The sequence below is a fragment of the Mustela nigripes genome, chromosome 13 (assembly GCF_022355385.1).
Source record: "Mustela nigripes isolate SB6536 chromosome 13, MUSNIG.SB6536, whole genome shotgun sequence".
NCBI classification, from domain to species: Eukaryota; Metazoa; Chordata; class Mammalia; order Carnivora; family Mustelidae; genus Mustela; species Mustela nigripes.
The window spans coordinates 99,744,295-99,765,503 of record NC_081569.1 but is presented as its reverse complement, the minus strand read 5'-3'; the positions used below and the strand labels follow the sequence as shown (position 1 = coordinate 99,765,503).

The following is a 21,209-nucleotide window of genomic DNA, read 5'->3' as shown; positions in this document are numbered from 1 at the left end:
ACTTGGGTGGCTCAGTTGGTTAAGCATCTGACTTGATCTCAGCTGGGGTTTTGATTTCAGGGTCATGAGTTCAGGCTGGGCAGAGAGCCTACTTAAAAAAAGGACCTCTGGGTGGCTCAGTCGGTTAAGTGTCCCAACTCTTGGTTACGGCTCAGGTTTCTAGGATAAGGCCCTGCGTGGGGCTGCACTCCCGTTTATTCTTGCTGGATACAGGTGTGCTGCTCCTTTGTTGTGAGAAAGGGAAGTGGAATTGATGGGGAGGGTCAGATTTTTAAAAAGGAAAATCAGGTGAGGTGCTTGATTCAGGTTAGAATTTGAAGTCTAATTGATGTGAAGTTGAGATTGTCATTTGTCAGGGGCCCACAAAGTTTTTCTGTAAATGTCCTGATACAAATACTTGGGACTTTGTGAGTTTCCTCTGCCTGAGTGAAGGGTGGTCAACTACATGCATGACATCCAGAAAGCAGTAGGAATTTAATGGCCTTGGGGACAACCTTTAACCAAGGAAGTGGATAGCTTTTCTTTCCTTAGGTGGGCCAAGTGTTAGGCATGTTCCACATAATTAGTCTAGAGGGTCTTTAGCAGGACTGAACTCCAGTTATGAACAGCAGTCCATCTCACTGTCCCTAATCCCCTCAAGTATGTTTCCCCTCAAAGTTCTTATTTCAGGTTTACCCTTGAAGGAATTCAAATGATAGTTGGTTGACAGACTTTTGGTGGTGGTAGTAGTAGTTGTAGTATACAGCTTTTTCTTCCCTTCTCCCCCCACTGGAGAGATATAGCTTCCTTAGTGATTGACCCTGGCACGAGAGTACAGCAGAGTGAATGGACTGAGGAATGGGGAAGAAAGTATTTTATGCCTACCTGCCATTAATTCAGTTCAGCTCAGCCTTACTCAAATTGGTACATTCTTTGTACCATTCTTTTTCTGTCTTGGGTTTTCTAGTCATGAAGAAAAAAGTAAATCACCTAACTTGTGTGACCATTTACCTCAGAATAAATGAAAAGGTCCCAACTTTGTTTTTCTGTGAGCAAGATTAGATTTTCTGTGTTTAAAAGTTAATTGACATTTTCTGTGCTGAAAATTAACTTAAGATTCAGGGCACTATACACATTGTGTCACAGAATGAAGTGAGTAGTTATAAAATAGTAGTTATATGTATTTCTACAGCCAAACTTCAAATAACATGATTGACTGGGTTTTCCCGAAACAAATAATAACATTTCAAAATGACAGTGTAATCACAAGTAACTACAGTTCTCCTATTAAAGTACTTACTGATTAGGAATGCCTGGTTGGCTCAGTCGTTAAGCATTTGGCTCAGGTCATGATCCCAGGGTCCTGGGATCGAGTCAGGCATCAGGCTCCTTGGTCAACAGGGAGCCTGCTTCTCCCTCTGCCTGCGGCTCCCTCTGCTTGTGCTCTGTCTCTGTCTCTCTCTAAAATAAATAAAATCTAAAAAGAAAAAAATACTTACTGATTAAATTTCTTTTAACGGCTGGGGAATTGAAAGTGTTTTTCCACTTGTGATGTGTTTCTTCTACAATGAGAAGTTCAAATCGTATGATGTAAGTTTCACCATTAGAGAGGGGTTTCCAGGCACATAATCAGCGCAAAAGTTTTACTTTTTACTATATGAGGCTTTCAGGTATACAAGTTGTGTTTTAAAAAAATTTCATATTAGCATATGCTTTTGAGCTCATTTTCTGAAAGTTGACCAGTGCTTTTTAAATCTTTATTAAAATTGGGACGCCTGGGTGGCTCAGTTGGTTAAGCAGCTGCCTTTGACTCAGGTCATGATCCCAGCGCCCTGGGATTGAGTCCCACATAGGGCTCTTTGCTCGGCAGGGAACCTGCTTCTCCCTCTGCCTGCCATTCTTTCTGCTTGTGCTAACTCTCTCTCCCTCTCTCTCTCTGACAAATAAATAAATAAATAATCTTAAAAAAAAAGTCTGTATTAAAATTAGCTTTTTATCAGAATCATGATAATTGGTTTTTTTATTTGTAAGAATGCTATTTTCCAGGTTTGTTTGTTTGCTTTTCCCTTTCCCTGGAAGGCTTTGGCCAATCTTTTGTTTTAAAGATTTATTTATTTTAGAGAGTATGTTTAGAGGAAAGTGGGAGGAGGGTCAGAGAGAGAGAGAATCCTCCAGCAGGACTCAGAGCTGAGTTCATAGTCCCACTCCAGGCTCAATCCCAGTACCCTGAGATCATGACCTGAGCTGAAACCAAGAGTCGGTCACTCAACCAGTTGAGCTACCTGGGTGCCCTTTTCTTTCTTTCTTTCTTTTCTTTTCCTTTTTTTAAGATTTTATTTATTAGAGAGAGACCGCAAGAGAGGGAACAGAAGCACAGGGAATGGGAGAGTGGGAAGCAGGCTTTCTGCAGCACAGGGAGCCCGGTGTGGGGCTCTGGGACCCCGGATCCCAGACCCTGATCCCAGGACCCTGGGATCATGACCTGAGCGGAAGGCAGACGCTTAATGACTGAGCCACCCAGGTGCCCCACCCTGCCTATTCTTTTTTTGAAATATCGTATCTCCTTTTTTGGTTCTTAGTTTAATGCATACTTATCTAAAAAGTCTTCACTTTTATTGCTATTTTAAAAAAATAGCTGAAGTTGGATTTTATTTTGCATGTTTGTTATGATCTGTTTACTGAGGTAAGCCAGATCTTGTGTTTATTCTTTTATTTGGTTTCATTTAATTTAATTGCATAAGGCTGTCAAATAGTTTAACAGGTAATAACATTTTCTTTTACACTTGTATCAGAATATGTTGGGGGAAAAGTTGGGTTGATGTAACTTGTAAGTTACTTCTCTGGAAATGTATTTGGGACAGCTTGTATATTTGGGATGTAGTGTTTTGTTTTGTTTTGTTTTGTTTCTCTTACTCGTGAACGTTTTTCTCCACACTCTTCACCTAGGATATTGGTTTTTGTTTACTTGAATTCCCCATCTTCGTCTTCACTACTCCTTGTACACCTCACAACATCTGCAGCCTTATAAACAAACCTCAGCCTTCTCACCAGCTTTATCAGAATATTGTCTTTTCCTTAAGGCTGGGCTTAGAACCCACTGACTCCACTTCGTTATTAATTTTTCCAAGTTTAGTTCCCAGGGTTTTCCCTTTGTTTTCTGAGTGACTACAGTATATTCTCTTTTCATCCTTGTGCCCTATATTGTACCTGATGATTAGTTACACTGTGTACTCTGCCTCAGCTACGTTATGTATAGCTTTCAAGGGCACAGTGTTTTCTCAGCTCTTGAGGATTTCTTTTTTTATCTATCACATAACAGACACTTCGTATTTTAATTAGTTGCTTGTATTAAATACCCAATTTAGCTTTCTTCTTAGAATTTCTCTCTAGGTAATCTTAGTGATTTTTAAGTGTTTTGTTTATTGCTTGTTTTTTAATAGATGTAAAAAAGGATTGGTCTGACCATGCTCTCTGGTGGGAAAAGAAGAGAACTTGGCTTCTTAAAACACATTGGACCTTGGATAAGTATGGCATTCAGGCAGATGCTAAGCTTCAGTTCACCCCCCAGCACAAACTGCTCCGCCTGCAGCTTCCCAACATGAAGTATGTGAAGGTGAAAGTGAATTTCTCTGATAGAGTCTTCAAAGCTGTTTCTGACATCTGTAAGACTTTTAGTAAGTATCAAATTCTTCATGAAAGTATTAGTGGTGTGATGTATATATGACTGATGATTAACAGCTTATTTCAAAGAGTAGGTTGGGGTGAGCTATGTCTGTATGTATATGTCAGTTTTTCACTTTATTCTTGAAAGTTTTTTATTACTTTAAGATAAAGAAATATTGAGGTAAGATCGAACAGGATTCTTTCCTTACTAGAAGTGTTATGTAATACTTCATTCTGATGACTTAATTTTTATTTCTTGGGAAGGAAAAGAAAAAAGGCATTATTTTCAGGATATAGGTTTTGCAATGTTTCCTTCACATAAATCACTATTTGATTTTGGTGATTCAGGCACATAGTGTCACTTCCTTCACTGAAGGCCTGACATAGCTCCTAAGGAAATGACCATGAGTGTTATCTTCCTTAAGCAACTTGAACTTGAAGTTCACCTACAACTTGAATGCTCTTGTAGTGATTCTGTTTATGCTTTCTGAAATGAAATGTGGACTACTTTTGGCTGACCTAGTTATGTCATATGACAGGAAGTATTCAACTATCAGAGAAAATGAACTATTGCCATTATCACTAGTACATAATTCTTTTATACCATAGATTTAGGGGAGATGTAGAACATTACTGTTTTGATCTAATGACTGAAATTATAGTGGTTTTTTTTATGCTTAATGGGGTTTTTAGGAAAAAATAAAGTTACAGAAAAGTAGAAGGAATTATATGAAAATTACCTAATTCCTGTTAGCTTAAAATTAATAACTGATATTTTGCAAAACTTTTTTAAAGTCACAATAATAAAGTTCTTGAGTCACACTCTTATAATTTCCCTTCACAAAGCAACCACTGTCATAAGGCAGTGTGTATATCCTTCTAGTACTTTTAAAAATACATCAGCACACACATATGTACATGCATTTCTTCATATTTGTGTGTTTAGATATCCATAAACAGTATGCTGCCATAACTCTTTGGGTATTTTTCTTTTTGCAGTTTGTATTTGTATGCGGGAGTTTCTCAAGTGGTTATACAATAGTCCCCTACTTCTCTGTGAGGGATATGTTCCAAGACCCCTGGTAGATGTTGAAACCACAGATAGCACCCCTATATCTACTGTTTTTTTTCCTATACATACATATCTATGATAAAGTTTAATTTACAAATCAGGTGTAATAAGAGATTAACAATAATAAACAAAATAGGTCAATTATAATAATACACTATGATAAAAGTCATGTGAATGTGGTCTGTTCCTCAAAATATCCTCTTATACTGACTCAGACTTCTTTATCTTGTAATGATATGAGATGATAAAATGCCTATGGGATGAAATGAAGTGAGGTGAAGGATATAGGCACTGCTACACAGCATTAGGCTGGATGGTACATCAGAGGAAGGATCATCTGCTTCTAGATCACAATTAACTGAAACCATGGAAAATTAAATAATGGGTTAATGGGGACTGCTGTACCAATTTACATTACGGGCAGCAACATATGAAAACTCATTGTCCCAAATCATCACTAACATTTGAATATTGTCAGTTTTTAGTGTTTACTTTTTTGAGTGAAAAAATACAGTATTTTATTTTAGCTCATAAAGGTAAGTATATTTCTGTATCTCTTAGTCATTTAAGGTTTTTGTGGGTTTTTTTTACTTACCCGTTTATATCATTTATCTGTTTCTTAAGTTCATAAACTTTATAAACAAAATTGAATAGAAAGTACAGAGAGTCCCACTAACAGTCTGTGGGTTTGGACAAAGACATGACATGTATCCATCATTATAGTATCATATAGAGCAGTTTCACTGCCCTAAAAATCTGTGGTCTTCCCTCTCCCCTACCTCCTGGCAATCACTGATCTCTTTACTGTCTCTGTAGTTTTGGCTTTTCCAGAATATTGTACAATTGGAGTCATACAGTATGTAGTCTCTTCCAATGGTTTCTTTTGCACAGTAATATGCATATAAGTTTCTTTCATGTCTTCACATGGCTTGATAGTTCAGTTCACTTTAGCACTGAATAATATCCCATTGTCTGGATGTACCAGTTTGTTTATCCTACATAGCTGCAGAACCTACATCGCTAGTTTTTTCCAAGTTTTGCAGTAACAAGTAAAGCTACTATAAACATCTGTGTGGAGGCTTTTGTATGGGCATATGTTTTCAGTTCCTTTAGGTAAATACTAAGGAGTGTGATTGTTGAACATAGGAAAAAAATATGTTTAATTCTTTAAGAAACTGCCAAACTGTCTTCCGAAGTAGCCGTGCCATTTGGCATTCATACTGGCAGTGAATGAGAGTTCTTGCTCTGAATCCTCACCAGCATTTGATGCTGTTATGTTCTGGATTGTGGCCATTCTAATAAATGCGCTATGACATTTCATTGTTACTTTAATTTGTATTTCTTGGATCACATAGGATGTGGAGCATCTTTTCATATGGTCATTTGCTATCTGTACATCTTTTTTATGGAGGTGTCTGTTAAGGTCTTCAGTCTTTTTTTTTTTTTTTTAAGTAGGCTCTAATGCACAATGTGGAGCTCAGTGTGGGAACTTGAACTTATACACTGAGATCAAGAGTCAGATGCTTAACCAACTGAGCCATCCAGGTGTCCCTTTTGGCCCATTTTGTTAACCAGGTTGTTTGTTTTCTTACTGTCAAATTTTTAGAGTTCCTAGTGTAGTGTTTTGGAAAATAGTGCTATATTAGATATTCCTTTAGCAAATATTTTATTCCAGTGTCTGGCTTGTCTTTTCATTCTCTGACAATTTCAGAGAGCAGAAAGTTTTTATTTTAATGAAGTCTAGCTTATCAGTTACTTCTTTTGTGGATCACATCTTTATTGTCATATCTAAAATGCCATCACTAAACTCAAGATCATCATGATTTTTTTTTTCTGTGTTATCTGGGGGTTTTATCATTTTGTGTTTTACATTTAGGTCTGTGATCCATTTTGAGTTAATTTTTGTGAAGCTTGTAAGGCCTGGGTCTAGATTGCTTTTTTTGCATGGGATGTGCAGTTGTTCTAGCATCATATATTTAAAAATTATCTTTTGTTATATTGCCTTTGTTCTTTTGTCAAAGATCACTTGACTGCACTTATATTGGTTTATTTCTGGGTACTACATTCTGTTCCATTGATCTGTTTGTTTTTGTTTTTGTTTTTTTTCCAGTAGCACCCTGTCTTGATTTTGATAGCTTATATAAGTCTTGAGGTCATGTATCATCAGTCTTTCAACTTTGATTTTCTCCTTCAGTATGATTTGGCTATTCTGGGTCTTTTACCTTTCCATATAAACCTTAGAATCAGTTTGTTGGTATCCATAAAATAACTTGCTGGGATTTTGATTACATTGAATCTGTAGATTAAATTGAGAAGAACCGATATCTTTAAGAATATTGAATTTTCGTATACTTGAATGTGGAACATCTCTGCATTTATTTTTTGATTCTTTCTTCACAGTTTTATAGTTTTCCTCATTAAGATCTTAATACATATTTGTTAGATTTATATTTAAGTATTTCTTTTTATGTGTTAATGGAAGCAGTATTGTGTATTATATTTCAAATTCCACTTGTTCATTGCTGGAATATTGGAAAGTAATATACTTTTATAAATTTACTATGTATCCTGCAACCTTCCTATAATTATTTGTTAGGGGAGTTTTTGTTGATTCTTCTGAATTTTCTGTAGGAATGATGAGTATATTTGTGAATGAAGACCATCTTCTTCCTTCCCAATCTATATACTTTTTTTTTCTTTTCTTGTCTTACTGCATTAGCTAGTAGTTGGAGTAAGATGTTGAATAGTCGTGGTAAGAGAGGACATCCTTGTGTTGTTCTTGATCTTAGTGGGAAAGCTTCAAGTTTATCATTGTTAAGTATGTCCTTTGCTAAAGGGTTTTGTAGGGTTTTTGGTGGGGGTGTTTGTATTTTTTATCAAGCTGAGAATGCTTTCTAGCTTACTGAGTTCTTTTTTTTTTTTTTTTTTAAAGATTTTATTTATTTATTTGAAAGACAGAGATCACAAGTAGACAGAGAGGCAGGCAGAGAGAGAGAGAGAGAGGGAAGCAGGCTTCCTGCGGAGCAGGGAGCCCGATGCGGGGCTCGATCCCAGGACCCTGAGATCAGGACCCGAGCCGAAGGCAGCAGCCCAAACCACTGAGCCACCCAGGCGCCCCAGCTTACTGAGTTCTTAATCATGAACTTGAAATTGGATTTTGTCATGCTTTATTTATATCTTTTGATGTGATCATGTGAGTTTTCTTTAGTCTTTTTTGTTTAGTCTTTTGATGAGATGGATTATGTTGATTTTTGGATCTTGAACCACCCTTGTATAGTTGTCATAAATCTCACTTGGTCACGGTGTGTGATTCTTTTTATGCATTGTTGAAGTCTATTTGCTAATACTTTGAAGATTTTGCATAATATTGGTCTGTAGTTTTTTTTATAAAGGTTTTGATTTTGGTATTAGAGTAATGCTGGCTTCATGGAATGAATTAGGAAGTATTCCCTCCACTTTATCTTCCAAAAGAGATTTTAGAGAATTAATATAATTTCTTCCTTAAGTGTTTGTTAGATAGGAAAAAAGCTCCTTGACATGGGTCCTGACCCATGTGTGTTTTATGTGTTTTGGTTATACCACATAAAACACAAGCAAATATAAATAAGTAGGATTGTATCAAACCAAGAAATTTCTGCACAGCAAAGGAAGAGTCAGCAGAATGAAAATCTCTGGATAAGGAAAAATACTTACAAATCCTGTAACTGAGAAGGGATAAATATCTAAAATATAGAAAGACCTCATACAATTTAGTAGAAAAAACAAACAAACAAAAATCCAATTAAAAATGGGTAAAGGACCTGAATAGACATTTTCCCAAAGAAGATATACAAATAGTCAACAGATACATGAAAAAGTGTTCAATATCACTAATCATTAGAGTAATACAAACCAAAACCACACTGTCACCTCATACCTGTTAGAATGGCTGTTGTCAAAAAGACAGATAAATACTGGCAAGGATATGGAGAAAAAGGAACCCAGCCACAATGGAAACCAAATAGAAATTCCTCAGAAAATTAAAAATAGAACTACCATACAACCCAGCAATTCTACTTTTGGAATATAACTGAAGGAAATGAAACCACTGTTGTGAAGAGATATCTGCATCCCCGTGTTCATCACAGCATTATTTGCAATGGCCAAGACAAGGAAAAGTGTAAGTATTCACCGACGGATGAATGGATAAAAAAGTTGTGATACACACACACAGATATTATTCAACCATAAAAAAGAAGGAAATCCTGCTATTTGTGAAAACACTATGGACCTTGAAGGCATTATGCTAAATGAAGAAAAGTCTGAGAAAAATACTGTATAATCTTGGTTATATGTGGAACCCAAAACAAAAACAAAAAAGCTAAAAGATCATTTTTGTGGTTACCAGAGGCAGAAGATGGAGAGTGGGGGGAATTGGATGAAAGTGGTCAAAGATACACACACTTCCGTTGTAAGATAAGTAAGTATTGGGAATGTGATGAATGTCATGAAGACTATAGTTAATGCTGGTATGGCATCTTGGAAAGTTAAGAGTTCTAGTCACAAAGATATTGTGTGTGCGCATGTGTGTGTTTACTTATATTAAAGAGTGGTTGTTACCTTACTGTGGTGGTTACTTCACAGTGTACATAAGTCAAGTTACTATGCTATATATCTTAATTGTATAAAGGTATCTCAGTATCTCAATAGAACCAGAAAGGTGTTTGGTAGAATTCACCAGTAAACCTCTGGCCCTAGTGCTTTCTGTTTTGCAAGGTTATTAATTATTGATTCAATTTCATTAATAGACAGAGGTCTCTTCAGATTATTTCTTATGTGAGTTTTGGCAGATTGGTTTTCAAGTGTTTTATTTAGTAAAAATTATATTGGCTTTCTTTTAAAATTTAACTTAAGAAAATACTTTTATGTAATGATTAAGTGAGGTTTTTAGTTATACTTCCTCTTTTTTTTTTTGAAAGAACCACTTTTGGCTAGGCACAAGTACTTTAAGCTCTTTGATGTAACATGTGTTTGGAGGGTGTAGGCTCTACATTTGTAGAGCCTTATTAAGAAGAAATGAAAATTCTCCCAAAGTTTAACTGATAATTACATAGAGGCACTATGCTGCCATTTCATATCATCAGTACATAAACAATTTGAGTCTTGACCAATACTAATTCGTTCATACTTTTTCCTTTCTGTTCTAACAAAGTTCTCTATTTGGTAGGGATAGTAGTAGTGGATAGTAGTAGACTGTAGTAGTGGAACAGAACTCTAACTCAAATTCAGTTGTGTTTAAAAACATTTTTTTAAAAATTTGAGTAATTTCATTTTGGTAGCCTAATTTATACATAGAGATTCTAATGCAAGGGCTTGTTTTAGGAGTAATGATGATTACTTTTTCTATAATGACAAAGGTGAAAAAGAAATGAAGAATTGCTTAAAACTTCCAGCAGCATTTTCTAGTTTTAGCTGTTCCAGTGGATGTAGAGTAGTAAGTGCTGGTGACTTTAATTTGCATTATGCTAAAGACTAGTGATGTTGAGGATCTTTTTACATGATTACTCATACGTATTTTTTTGGTAAAGTATCTGTTTAAATCCTTTGCCTCCCTTTTTAAAAGAAAAAAATTATGTTGTTGTCATCTTACTGAACTGTAAGCACTTTTTAAGATATTCTGGATATAGAAAATTTATTGGATTTATGTTTTGCAAGTACTTTATCACTGTGGTTTATTTTTTAATTTTTAAGTTTTTTTGAAGAACATAAATTTTAATTTTGATGAAGAACGACAAGTTTATGATCTCTTTTATGATTTTTATTCATAGACATAAAAATCATTAACAAAATTTTAAATCGGGCCTAGTAATAAAAGATTAACACATCATTGTCAAGTGATGCTTATCCCCAAACAGGAAACTTTCTGTGTGCATGTGGAAAGAATGTATATTATCATTGGGTGGCGATGCTTTATAAAATGACAGGCAAAGTTGGTTGAAAAACAAAGGGATGTTACAGTCTTCATCTATAATAGTTGGTTTGTTCTTGCTCCTTTCACATCTGTCAGTTTTATCAAAGTAGTATTAGTAGGGGCACCTGGATGGCTCGTGGGTGGAGCCTCTGCCTTCAGCACAGGTCTTGATCTCAGGGTCCTGGGATCGAGCCCCACATCGGGCTCTCTGCTCAGCAGGGAGCCTGCTTTCCCCCTCTTTCTCTGCCTGCCTCTCTGCCTACTTGTGATCTCTGTCAAATAAATAAATAAAATATTTAAAAACAAAAACAAATAACAAATGGAAAAAGGTATTAGTATACGCACACATTTAAAATTGTTTTGTCTTCTTTATGAATATTCTCTGTTAACAATGAAATGACCTGTATTTCTGATAATATTCGCTTTGAAATATACCTTGTCTGTATTTAAAAGTGCTGCAGCTATCTTATGGTTTGTATTTTTTATTATCCTGTTTCTTTTAATTTATGGCTTTAAATTAGGTTTCTTGTAAACAACGTATAGCTAGAACTTGCTTTTTCCATTTATTCTGACAATCCCTGCCCTTTTATAAACTCTTTAGGCCATTTATATTTAATGTGATTATCACTGTGGTTAGGTTTAGGTCTGCCACGTGTATTTGTTTTACTTACAGTATTTTATTTTTAAATTTCTACATGTTTTATTTTTTTGTTTTGTTTTGATGGACAGGGGTTTGTTAAAGTTATATTTATTTCTACCCATGACTTAAGTAGATTTTACTGCCTTTTTTTTTTTGCCTTTTAATATTCTAGAATTTATAGTATATGACTAACTTAACCACAACAAATGCTCAAATAGTATAGCATTACATGTACAACGTATAATCTTTCAGTAATAAGTTCTATATCCCCTTTCCTTTCCTTTTTGGTACTATCATATATTTTACTTCCACATATTGTGAAAGTCACCATATATTGTTCTTTTCCTGTGAAGCAATAATTGTCTTTTCAAAGTAGTAGAAAGTAAGGAAATTTTTTTAAAGATTTTATTTGACAGAATGTGTGCATGTGCAAGCAGAAGGGGAGGGGCAGAGAAAGAGGGAAAGAATCTCAGATTGACTCCATGCTGAGTGCAAAGCCTGACTTGAGGCTCAGTCTCATGACCTGAGCCAAAACCAAGAGTTGGATGTGTGCCCCAGAAAAGTGGTCTTTTTAATTGCTCACACATTTACCATTTTTTAATGGTCTTTGAGAATACTTTTCATTTGGTATCCTTTTTCTTCTATCTGAAAAACTTTATATAACCCAATTATAGTTCAGGTCTGCTGGTGATACTTTTCACCTTTTCTTTGTCTACAGAAGTCTCGATTTTTGTCTTTATTTTTATAAGATATTGCAGCTGGGTAAAAAATCCTAAATTTGTTCCCCTCCAGTAATTTTCACATGTCTTTCTGTTGTCTTCTTGTTCATGTAATTTCTGAGAAGTCTTTTATTATTATTTTATTTTTTCTTCTGTGTGCTTTCTCTGTTAGTCTTTCAGGAATTTATTCTTACTCAGTTTTTTTTTTTGTTTTTTTTGTTGTTGTTGTTGTTGTTTTTAGCAATTTAATTTTATGGTCCTGGCATAATTTTCTTTAGGTTTGTTTTATTCTAGGTTCATTGCATTTCTTAGATCTATGGGTTTATGGTTTTCATCAAACTTGGATAGTTTAATGTTTCTTTCTTTCTTTTTTTTATTTTTTTATTTTTATTTTTTTAGTAGGCGCCATATCCAATTGGAGCCTGACATGGTGCTTGAAACTCACGACGCTGAGATCAAGAGTTGGATGCTTAACGGACTTAGCCACCCAGGGTGCCCCAAACGTGGATAGTTTATCAGTTCTTCAAATAATTTTTAGTGTCCGTTCCCACAACTCCCATCCTTTGTTTCCCATCCTCTAGTTTCATGTATTTTAGGGTGATTATTATTGTTTATTCCTTTTTTCCGAGTCTTCATTCTCTGTATTTTCATTTTGGATAGTGCCCATTTTTATCTTCATGTTCACTGATACCTTGCTAATCTGCTGTCAACCTCATCCAGTGTAGTTTTCATTTCATATGTATTTTCATGACCAGAAGTTTGATTTTGGCCTTAAAAAAAATCTAGAAATCGGGGCTCCTGGGTGGCTCAGTGGGTTAAGCCGCTGCCTTCGGCTCGGGTCGTGATCTCAGGGTCCTGGGATCAAGTCCCGCATCGGGCTCTCTGCTCAGCAGGGAGCCTGCTTCCCTCTCTCTCTCTTTCTCTGCCTGCCTCTCCATCTACTTGTGATTTCTCTCTGTCAAATAAAAAAAAAAAAAAATCTTAAAAAAAATCTAGAAATCTTTCATTTTTCTCATTATGTTTATGCTTTCCTCTATTATATAGAATATATTTCTGATAGCTGTTTTAATATCTTTGATTACTGAGTCTATCATCATAGATAGTTACTTTAGATACATAGATAGTTACTTTATTTTTTCCCCTTAATGTTGGTAACGGGTTGTATTTTCCTGCCTCTTTTATATCTGATAATGTTTGATCAAATGCCAAAATTGTATATTTTGGTGGCTGGGTATCTTTTTGTATTCCTTTTAAGTAGTGTTGGCTTGCTTTCTTTTTTGAGAGGGGGAGTCAATAGTTAAACTACTGGGGCGCCTGGGTGGCTCAGTGAGTTAGGCCTCTTCCTTTGACTCAGGTCATGGTTTCAGGGTCCTAGGAGCGAGCCCTGCATTGGGCTCTCTGCTCAGCTGGGAGCCTGCCTCCCCCTCTCTCTCCCTGCCTCTCTGCCTACTTGTGATCTCTCTCTCTGTCAAATAAATAAATAAAATCTTTTTTTAAAAAAAGTTAAATTACTTGGAATCATTTGGGCCCTTTTGATACTTTTAACCTTATTTAGGGTAGGTCCAGAGCCACCATTAGCTCTGGACCTCTTCTGAGGATTCTTTTCAATACCCTGTGTTTCAGGAGGCCTTTCCCCCATATAAATACACAGATCAGTATTCAGACAGACTTCAGTGGGTAACAGCAGCTCTTCAGTGTTCTCTCCCTGGTTTTCCCTTTTCTTTAGTATTCTGACTCACAAATTATGTGTCTTGGCCTCCCTGAATTTCTGGCTATGTGTGCCCCTTCCCTGCCCTGAATTACTGCTAAGGAGCGAGCTGGTGTACTGCAAGGACTCATCCTGGTTTTGTTTTGTGTTGTTTTGTTTTTTCTCTTCTGTCCTGTGCTCCTTGTTGTCTAATGTCTGAAAAGTGATTTTCCCCCTCCTTACTGTTTAAATAAAGCAGGAGGGTAAATAAAGTTCCTTTTACTCCCATTTTATTTGAGACCTTTCATTTTTTATTTTCTTCCAGCATTATACCTCTCTAGAAAGCCATCATTTGCTCATTGTATTTAATAACAATTTCCTCCCACAGAAATTTTAAGTATGTTCAGAACTGAGCTAATGCTATTCCTTCTGAAATCTCTGTACTTCTCCACACTGACCCTCAGAAGTCTCCACAGTAGTAAAAAACACCACTATCCCAGATAAACATACCAGAAACTTGGGCGTCATTCATCCTTAGCACCACTGTCTTTCTCACCTACTCATCTCATCTCATCACCTAGAAGTGTTATTTTGGCTCTTGGACAGATCTTAAATCTTTGCACATCTTTCTGTATCTGCCATCCCCACTACTGTAATAGACCACATCACTACCATCTCTCCCCTAGACTGTTCAGCAGCTTCTTCTATTCATCTTGTTCCTTACAATACATACTTTATAGAGTAAGCACCAAGATTTTGAATTTTTTAAAAATCAGAGCAGCAGATGCAGAGTTAAAAGGGCTTATGACAGGGGCACCTGGGTGGCTTAGTTGGTTGAGCATCTAACTTCTTTGGCTCAGGTCAAGATCTCGGGATCCCAGGATCAAGCCCTGCGGTGGGGGTGGGGAGGTCCATGCTCAGCAGGAGTCTGCTTGTCCCTCTCCCCTTCCTCCACCCCCACTTGTGCATGCTCTCTCTCAAATAAAATCTTTCTTTTTTGGTTGTTTTTTTTTTTTTTTAAAAGGTTTTATTTATTTACCTGACAGAGAGCACAAGCAGGGGAAGCAGCAGAGGGAGAGAGAGAAGCAGGCTCCCTGCTGAACAGGATGCACAATCTGGGGCTCAATCCCCAGTCTTAGATCATGACCACAGGCAGATGCTTAACTGAGCCACCCAGGTGTCCCTCAGATAAATAAAATCTTTTAAAAAGACGGGGTGGTGCCTGAGTGGCTCAGTTGGTTAAATGCCCACCTCTTGATTTTGGCCATGATCTCAGGGTTGTGGAATCGAGCCCTGCATCGGGCTCCATGTTCAGTGGGGAATCTGCTTGAGATTCTCTCTCTCCTACCTCTGCCCCTCTCCTCCCACCTTGCTCTCATGTACTCTCTCTATTAAATAAACAGATCTTTAAAAAGGGAGTGCAGCTTATGACATAGGGTGTGGGGGGAGTTAAATAGGTGATGGGATCAAGGAGGGCACTTGTGACGAGCACTGGGTGTTGTATGTAAGTGATGAATCTCTAAATTCTACACCTGAAACTATTACACCTCATGTTAAGTAACTGGAATTTAAAACTTGAAAAAAAGAGGGACCTAAAACATTAAAAAACCACTTTTCTGCCCTCTTTCTCCCCAGCTCTTAATCACATTAGTTCCATTTCCCACTATTTTGTTTGACTTTTATTTCCAGAATTCCAAATAATGTACTTTTATTTATTAGTTTTAGATATGTGCTCATTGCTTTTTACCCAAATGTTTCTTTTCCCTCTTCTTATAATTATTAAAATATTTGACTAAATAATTATTGTTTACATTATTTCAATAAAGTTTATCTTTTTACTTGGTGAACCAAGATTTATACTTTATCATCTCATATGCATAATTGTTTATCATTTACTTAGTTTTCAACCTATATCCAGGGCTGATTCTTCTGCATTCTCTGCAGTAATCTCCTCCCTGCCCCCTTTTTGTATTCCTAGACAGTCTGAAGCCCCTCCATCCTCCTGCTCCAGTCTGAAGTGGATGCTTTCTAGGCTAAGCTGTATAGTTGTAGCTCCAGGACAGCCCTTCATTATTGTCTAAGCAAAATATCTTCTCCTGTCTCCTATTTGATCCTTGCATTTTCCAGTATTGATTTGCTCACTTATTTTGGTGGACTAGATCCTTCATCAGCATAGTAGGAAAAAGGTGAATGAGATAGAAATTTTTGAGGTGTTACCATTTTGTCCTTTGATAGAATTGTTGGGTTGAAAATTATTTTTCCTCAAAATTGGGAAGTCATTGTTACATAGTGTTTTTGCTTCCAGCATTGCTATGAATAGTCCTGATAGTGTTGTGTTTTTTTTTATTTTTTTTTTTAAGATTTTATTTATTTGACGAAGACATAGGGAACCAAGCAGAGGGAGTGGGGGAGGGAGAAGCAGGCCTCCCGCTGAGCAGAGAGCCTGGTGTGGGGTTCAATCCCAGGACTCTGGGATCAGGACCCAAGCCAAAGGCAGAGGCTCAATGACTGAGCCACCCAGGCGCCCCCTGATAGTGTTGTTAATTTTGTTTTCATCCTTTTGTAGGCTGCTTTTTTCCTTTGAAAATTAGTTTCAGGATCTTTTCTTTTCCCTACCATGTTGAAATTTCATGGTAATATGCCCTAATTCTTCCCTTCTGTTTTCTCTGTTCTCTCCATAACTAGTAATTAGTCAGATGTTGTGGTTGGATTGGTCCTTTTACCTGACTTAATGTCTCCATTGGATTTTTTTATTGTGGTTATCAAATTTAAATTTCCATCGTTCTGTATTTTTATCTGGAGGTTTGTTACCCAAGTATTGATGCATACATTTGATATTTGTGGATTTTATATAAATTCAAACCTCAACCAAAAAGAAAAAAAGAAATTGAAGAAAAAGGACCCTTCTTTCTCTCTCTCTTTAATACATAAATAAATTCTTCAAAAAGGGGGATTGGAGGGGAGTGCCTAGGTGGTTCAGCCAGTTAGGCATCTGCCTTTGGTTCAGATCATGATCCCAGGGTCCTGGGATTGAGTCTCATGGCGGACTCCCTGCTCAACAGAGAGCCTGCTTCTCCCTCTGCCCCTCCCCCTGCTCATTCTCTCTCTCCTTCTCAAATAAATAAAATCTTAAAAAAAAAAAAGACCCCCTCTCCCCATTGTTAATATCCAAGATCTTTTTTTTAATTATTATTATAGTCGATACAATATTACATTAGTTTCAGGTGTACAACTTAGAGATATAACAAGTTTATACATCATGTTGTGATCACCACAAGAGTAGCTACCATATGTTACCATACATGCTATTTCATTATCATTGACTATATTTCTACACTGCCTTTTATTCCCACGACTTAGTATTCATCCACATAACTGGAAGCCTGTATCTCCTACTCCATTTCACCCGTTTTGCCCATCCCCCCCAAACCCCTCACCTCCAACAACCATCAGTTCTTTGTATTTATAGATCGGATTCTGCCTTTTGTTAATTCTTTTTTTTTTTCTTTTTAGATTCCACATATGAGTGATATTATATAGTTTTTGTCTTTCTCAGTCTCATTTCACTGAGCATAGTACCCTCTAGGTCCATCCATGTTATTGCAAATAGAAGATTTCTTCCTTTTTATGGCTGCATAACATTTGTATATGTGTGCACCCGTGCACACTCCACATTTCCTATCCATTCATCTATCACTGGAAACCGATTGCTTCCATATCTTGGCTATTGTAAATAATGCTCCTAATAAACAGTGGTGCATGTATCTTTTTGAATTTATGTTTTCATTTTCTTTGGGTAAGTACCCAGTAGTGGAATTACTGGATCATATGGTAGTTCTGTTATTTTTTAAGGAAACGCCATACTGATTTCTGTAATGGGTGTACTGATTTACATTCCGACCAAAAGTACACGAGGATTCCTTGTTCTCCACAGCCTTGCTAACACTTATTTGTCTTTTTGATTTTAGCTGTTCTGACCAGATGTTAGGTGGTATCTCACTGTGATTTTGATTTTCATTTCCCTGAAATTAGTGGTATTGAGCATCTTTCCATGTGTCTTTGGCTATCTGAATTTTGGGAAAATATCTGTTAGGGTTCTCTGCCCATTTTTTAATTGGATTGTTTTTTGATGTTGAGTTGTATGAGTTCTTTATATATATTGGATATTAACCCCTTATTGGATATATCATTTGCAGATATCTTCTTCCATTCTGTAGGTGGCCTTTTGTTGATGGTTTTCTTTGCTATGCAGTTTCTTTTTATTATGGTATAGTCTTAGTTTATTTTTGCTTTTGTCTCCCTTGCCTCAGGAGACATAGAAAAATGTTGCTATGGTCACTGTTAGAGAATGCCTGTGATCTCTTCTAGAGTTTTTATGGTTTCAGGTCTTATGTTTAAGTCTTTAATCCATTTTGAGTTCATTTTTGTATACGGTGTTAGAAAGTAATCCAGTTTCATTATTTTTTTCATGTAGCTGTCCAGTTTTCCTGGCCCATTTATTGAAGGGACTGTCTTTTCCATATACATTTATTTTTGTTTATATTTTTTTGCTTCCATTGTCAAAATTAATTGACCATATAAGCATGGGTTTATTTCTGAGCTCTATTTGTTCCGTTAATCAGTGCATCTATTTTTATGCCAATGCCTCTATTTTTATGCCATTTTTATGCTATCTTTATGTTTTGATTACTAGAGCTTTATAATAGTATATTTTGAACTGAGGAATTGTGATTCCTTTAGCTTTGTTTTCCTTTCTCAAGATTGCTTTGGCTATTCAGGGTCTTTTGTAGTTAAATAAAAATTTTAGTATTATTTGTCCCATTTTTGTGGAAATGATGTTGGTATTTTGATAGAGATTGCATTGAATCCGTAGTTTGCTTTGGGTAGTATGGGCATTTTAGCAGTATAACTTCTAATCCATGAGCATGGAATATCTTTCCATTTGTTTGTGTCTTCAGTTTCTTTCATCTGTTTTATAGTACGGGTCTTTTTCCTCATAAGTTTATTCTTGGGTATTTTGTTCTTTTTGGTGCAATTATAAGCAGAGTTTTCTTAATAACTGTCCATTGTTTCTCTTTCTGTTACTTTGTTACTAGTATATAGAAATGCTACTGAATCTGGTTATTTTATATCCTGTAATTTTACTATCTGCTTCTAGTAGTTATTTGGCAAAGTCATTAGGATTTTTTATTTATAGAATCATGTCATCTGCAAATAGTGACAGTTTAACTTTTTCTTTACCAATATGGATGCCTCTTATTTGTGATTGTTGTTTCTAGTACTTGCAGTACTATGTTGAATATCTTGTTCCTGATCTTAGAAGCAAAGCTCTCAGTTTTTTACCACCGAGTATACTATTAGTTATGGGTTTTTCATAGTTGGCCTTTATTATGTTGGGGTATGTTCTGTCTACACCCACTTTTTTGAGAATCTTTCAGGAATCAGTGTTGAATTTTATCAAATGTTTTTTCTGCATCAATTGAAATGATTATGTAACTTTTATCCTTCATTTTGTTGATAAGGTGTATCGTGTTGATTTGTGAATGTTGAACCATCCTTGCATCCCAGAATAAATCCCACTTGATTGTGGTGAATGATGTTTTTAATGTATTGTTGAAAGTGATTTACTAAGATTTTCTTCAGGATTTTTGCATCCATTCATCAGAGATGTTAGTTTGTAGTTTTCTTCTTTTTGTTGTATCTTTTTCTGGTTTTTGTAGCTGGATAATGCTGGTCTCATGATACATGTTTGGAACCTTTCCTTTCTCTGTTTTTTTGGAATACTTGGAGGAAAATAGGTGTGAACTCTAAATATAGAATTCACTCATGAATCCATCTGGTCCTGGACTTTGGTAAGTTTTTGATTACCTATTTAGTTATGAGTAGTCTGCTCAGATTTTCTATTCCTGATTCAGTTTTAGAAGATAATATTTTTCTAGAAATTTGCTTTTTTCTAGGTTGTTCAGTTTGTTGATATATCATTTTTCATAGTATTCTCTTGAATCCTTTATTTCCGTGAGGTCAGTTTTTACTTCTCTTTCGTTTCTGATTTCCTTTATTTGGGTCCTTTCTCTCTCTCTCTTTTTTTTTTTTTTTTTTTTTTTTTGTGATGAGTCTTTCTAAGTGTTTATCAATTTTGTTTGTCTTTTCATAGAACTACCTCTTCATTTCTTTTATCTTTGTTCTGTTTTGGTTTTTTTGGTCTCTATGTCAGTTATTTCTGCTCTAACTTTTATTATTTTCCCCTTTGTATTTACCTTGGGCTTCATTCTTTTTCTAGTTCCTTTATGTATGAGATTAACTTGTTCCTTTGACCTTTTTTGTTCCTTGATGTAGGCCTATATAATACTGTATATTTCCCTCTTAGAACTTTTTTTTTTTTTTTAAGATTTTATTTATTTGACAGAGAAAGACAGGGAACACAAGTAGGGGAGAACTGGTGAGGGGGAAGCGAGGAGAAGCTCCCTGATCAGCAGGGAGCCTGATGATACAACAACATGGGGCTTGATCCTAGGACACTGGAATCGTGACCTGAGTTGAAGGCAAGATGCCCAACAACTGAGCCACCCAGGTGGCCCAAGAACTGTTTTTGTTTTGTTTAATTTAAAGATTTTTTTAAAAGATTTTTTATTTTATTTATTTATTTGACACAGAGAGATCACACAAGCAGGCAGAGAGGCAGACAGAGAGGGCGAGGAGGGGAAGCAGGCTAGGGAGCCTGATGCAGGGCTCGATCCCAGGACACTGGGATCATGACCTGAGCCCAGGCGCCCCTGTTTTGTTTTGTTTTGTTTTGCTTTGTTTAAGGTTTTTTTTAAAAAAAAAGTTTCTAAGTAATCTCCACACCCAGTGTGGGTCTTGAACTTAGAACCCAAGATCAAGAGTCATGTGCTTTACCAACTGAGCCAGGCATTCCTTAGAACTGTTTCCACTGTATCTCCAAAGATCTCTTTGTTAATCTCTGGTTATTCTTTATAACATCCTATTCATCTGTCATAGATGTCATCATCTTTCTGAGAATTGTATTTAAGAAGGTTTTGTTTTTTGTTCTTCTGTTTCTTGTAGTATTGCTGGCTCCCCACGTCGTTTTTCTTTTTCATGTTAGAAACTCTGTGCGTTCATTCCATTGCTGCCATAGCAGATTTTACCATAAATTTAGCAGCTTAAAACAACACAAATTTGTTATGTCACTGTTCATGTAGTTTAAAAGTGGGCACAGTGTGGCTCAGATGGGTGTTCTAGTTAGTCTTACAGAGCTGAAAGTAAGGTGTCAGCAAGGCTGTATTCCTTCTGAAGGCTCTGAGAAAGAATTCTTCATAGTAGAATTTGATTGCATATGGCTGTAGGACCAGGGTTTCTCCTAGCTTGTCTACCAGAGGTCATTCTTAGTTTCTAGAGGCCTCCCAAATTCCTTCCTCCATCTTCAAAAACAGCAGCAGCAAGTCTAGTCCTTCCTACTCTTCACATCTGTCTAACCTCTCCTTCTGTCTCATCTTTCC

The 21,209-nt window shown here is 36.2% G+C and overlaps 1 protein-coding gene across 4 annotated transcripts in view; it reads left to right on the top strand.

Moving 5' to 3' along the window:
• Positions 1-21,209, top strand: part of FERMT2 (FERM domain containing kindlin 2) — a 90,878-nt gene that overhangs the window by 30,951 nt on the left and 38,718 nt on the right. For all 4 annotated transcript variants that reach the window (XM_059373225.1, XM_059373224.1, XM_059373223.1 and 1 more), the window contains exon 3: positions 3,420-3,653. In XM_059373225.1, coding sequence (XP_059229208.1) covers positions 3,420-3,653 — 234 coding nt within the window. The remainder of the gene's footprint in view (positions 1-3,419; positions 3,654-21,209) is intronic.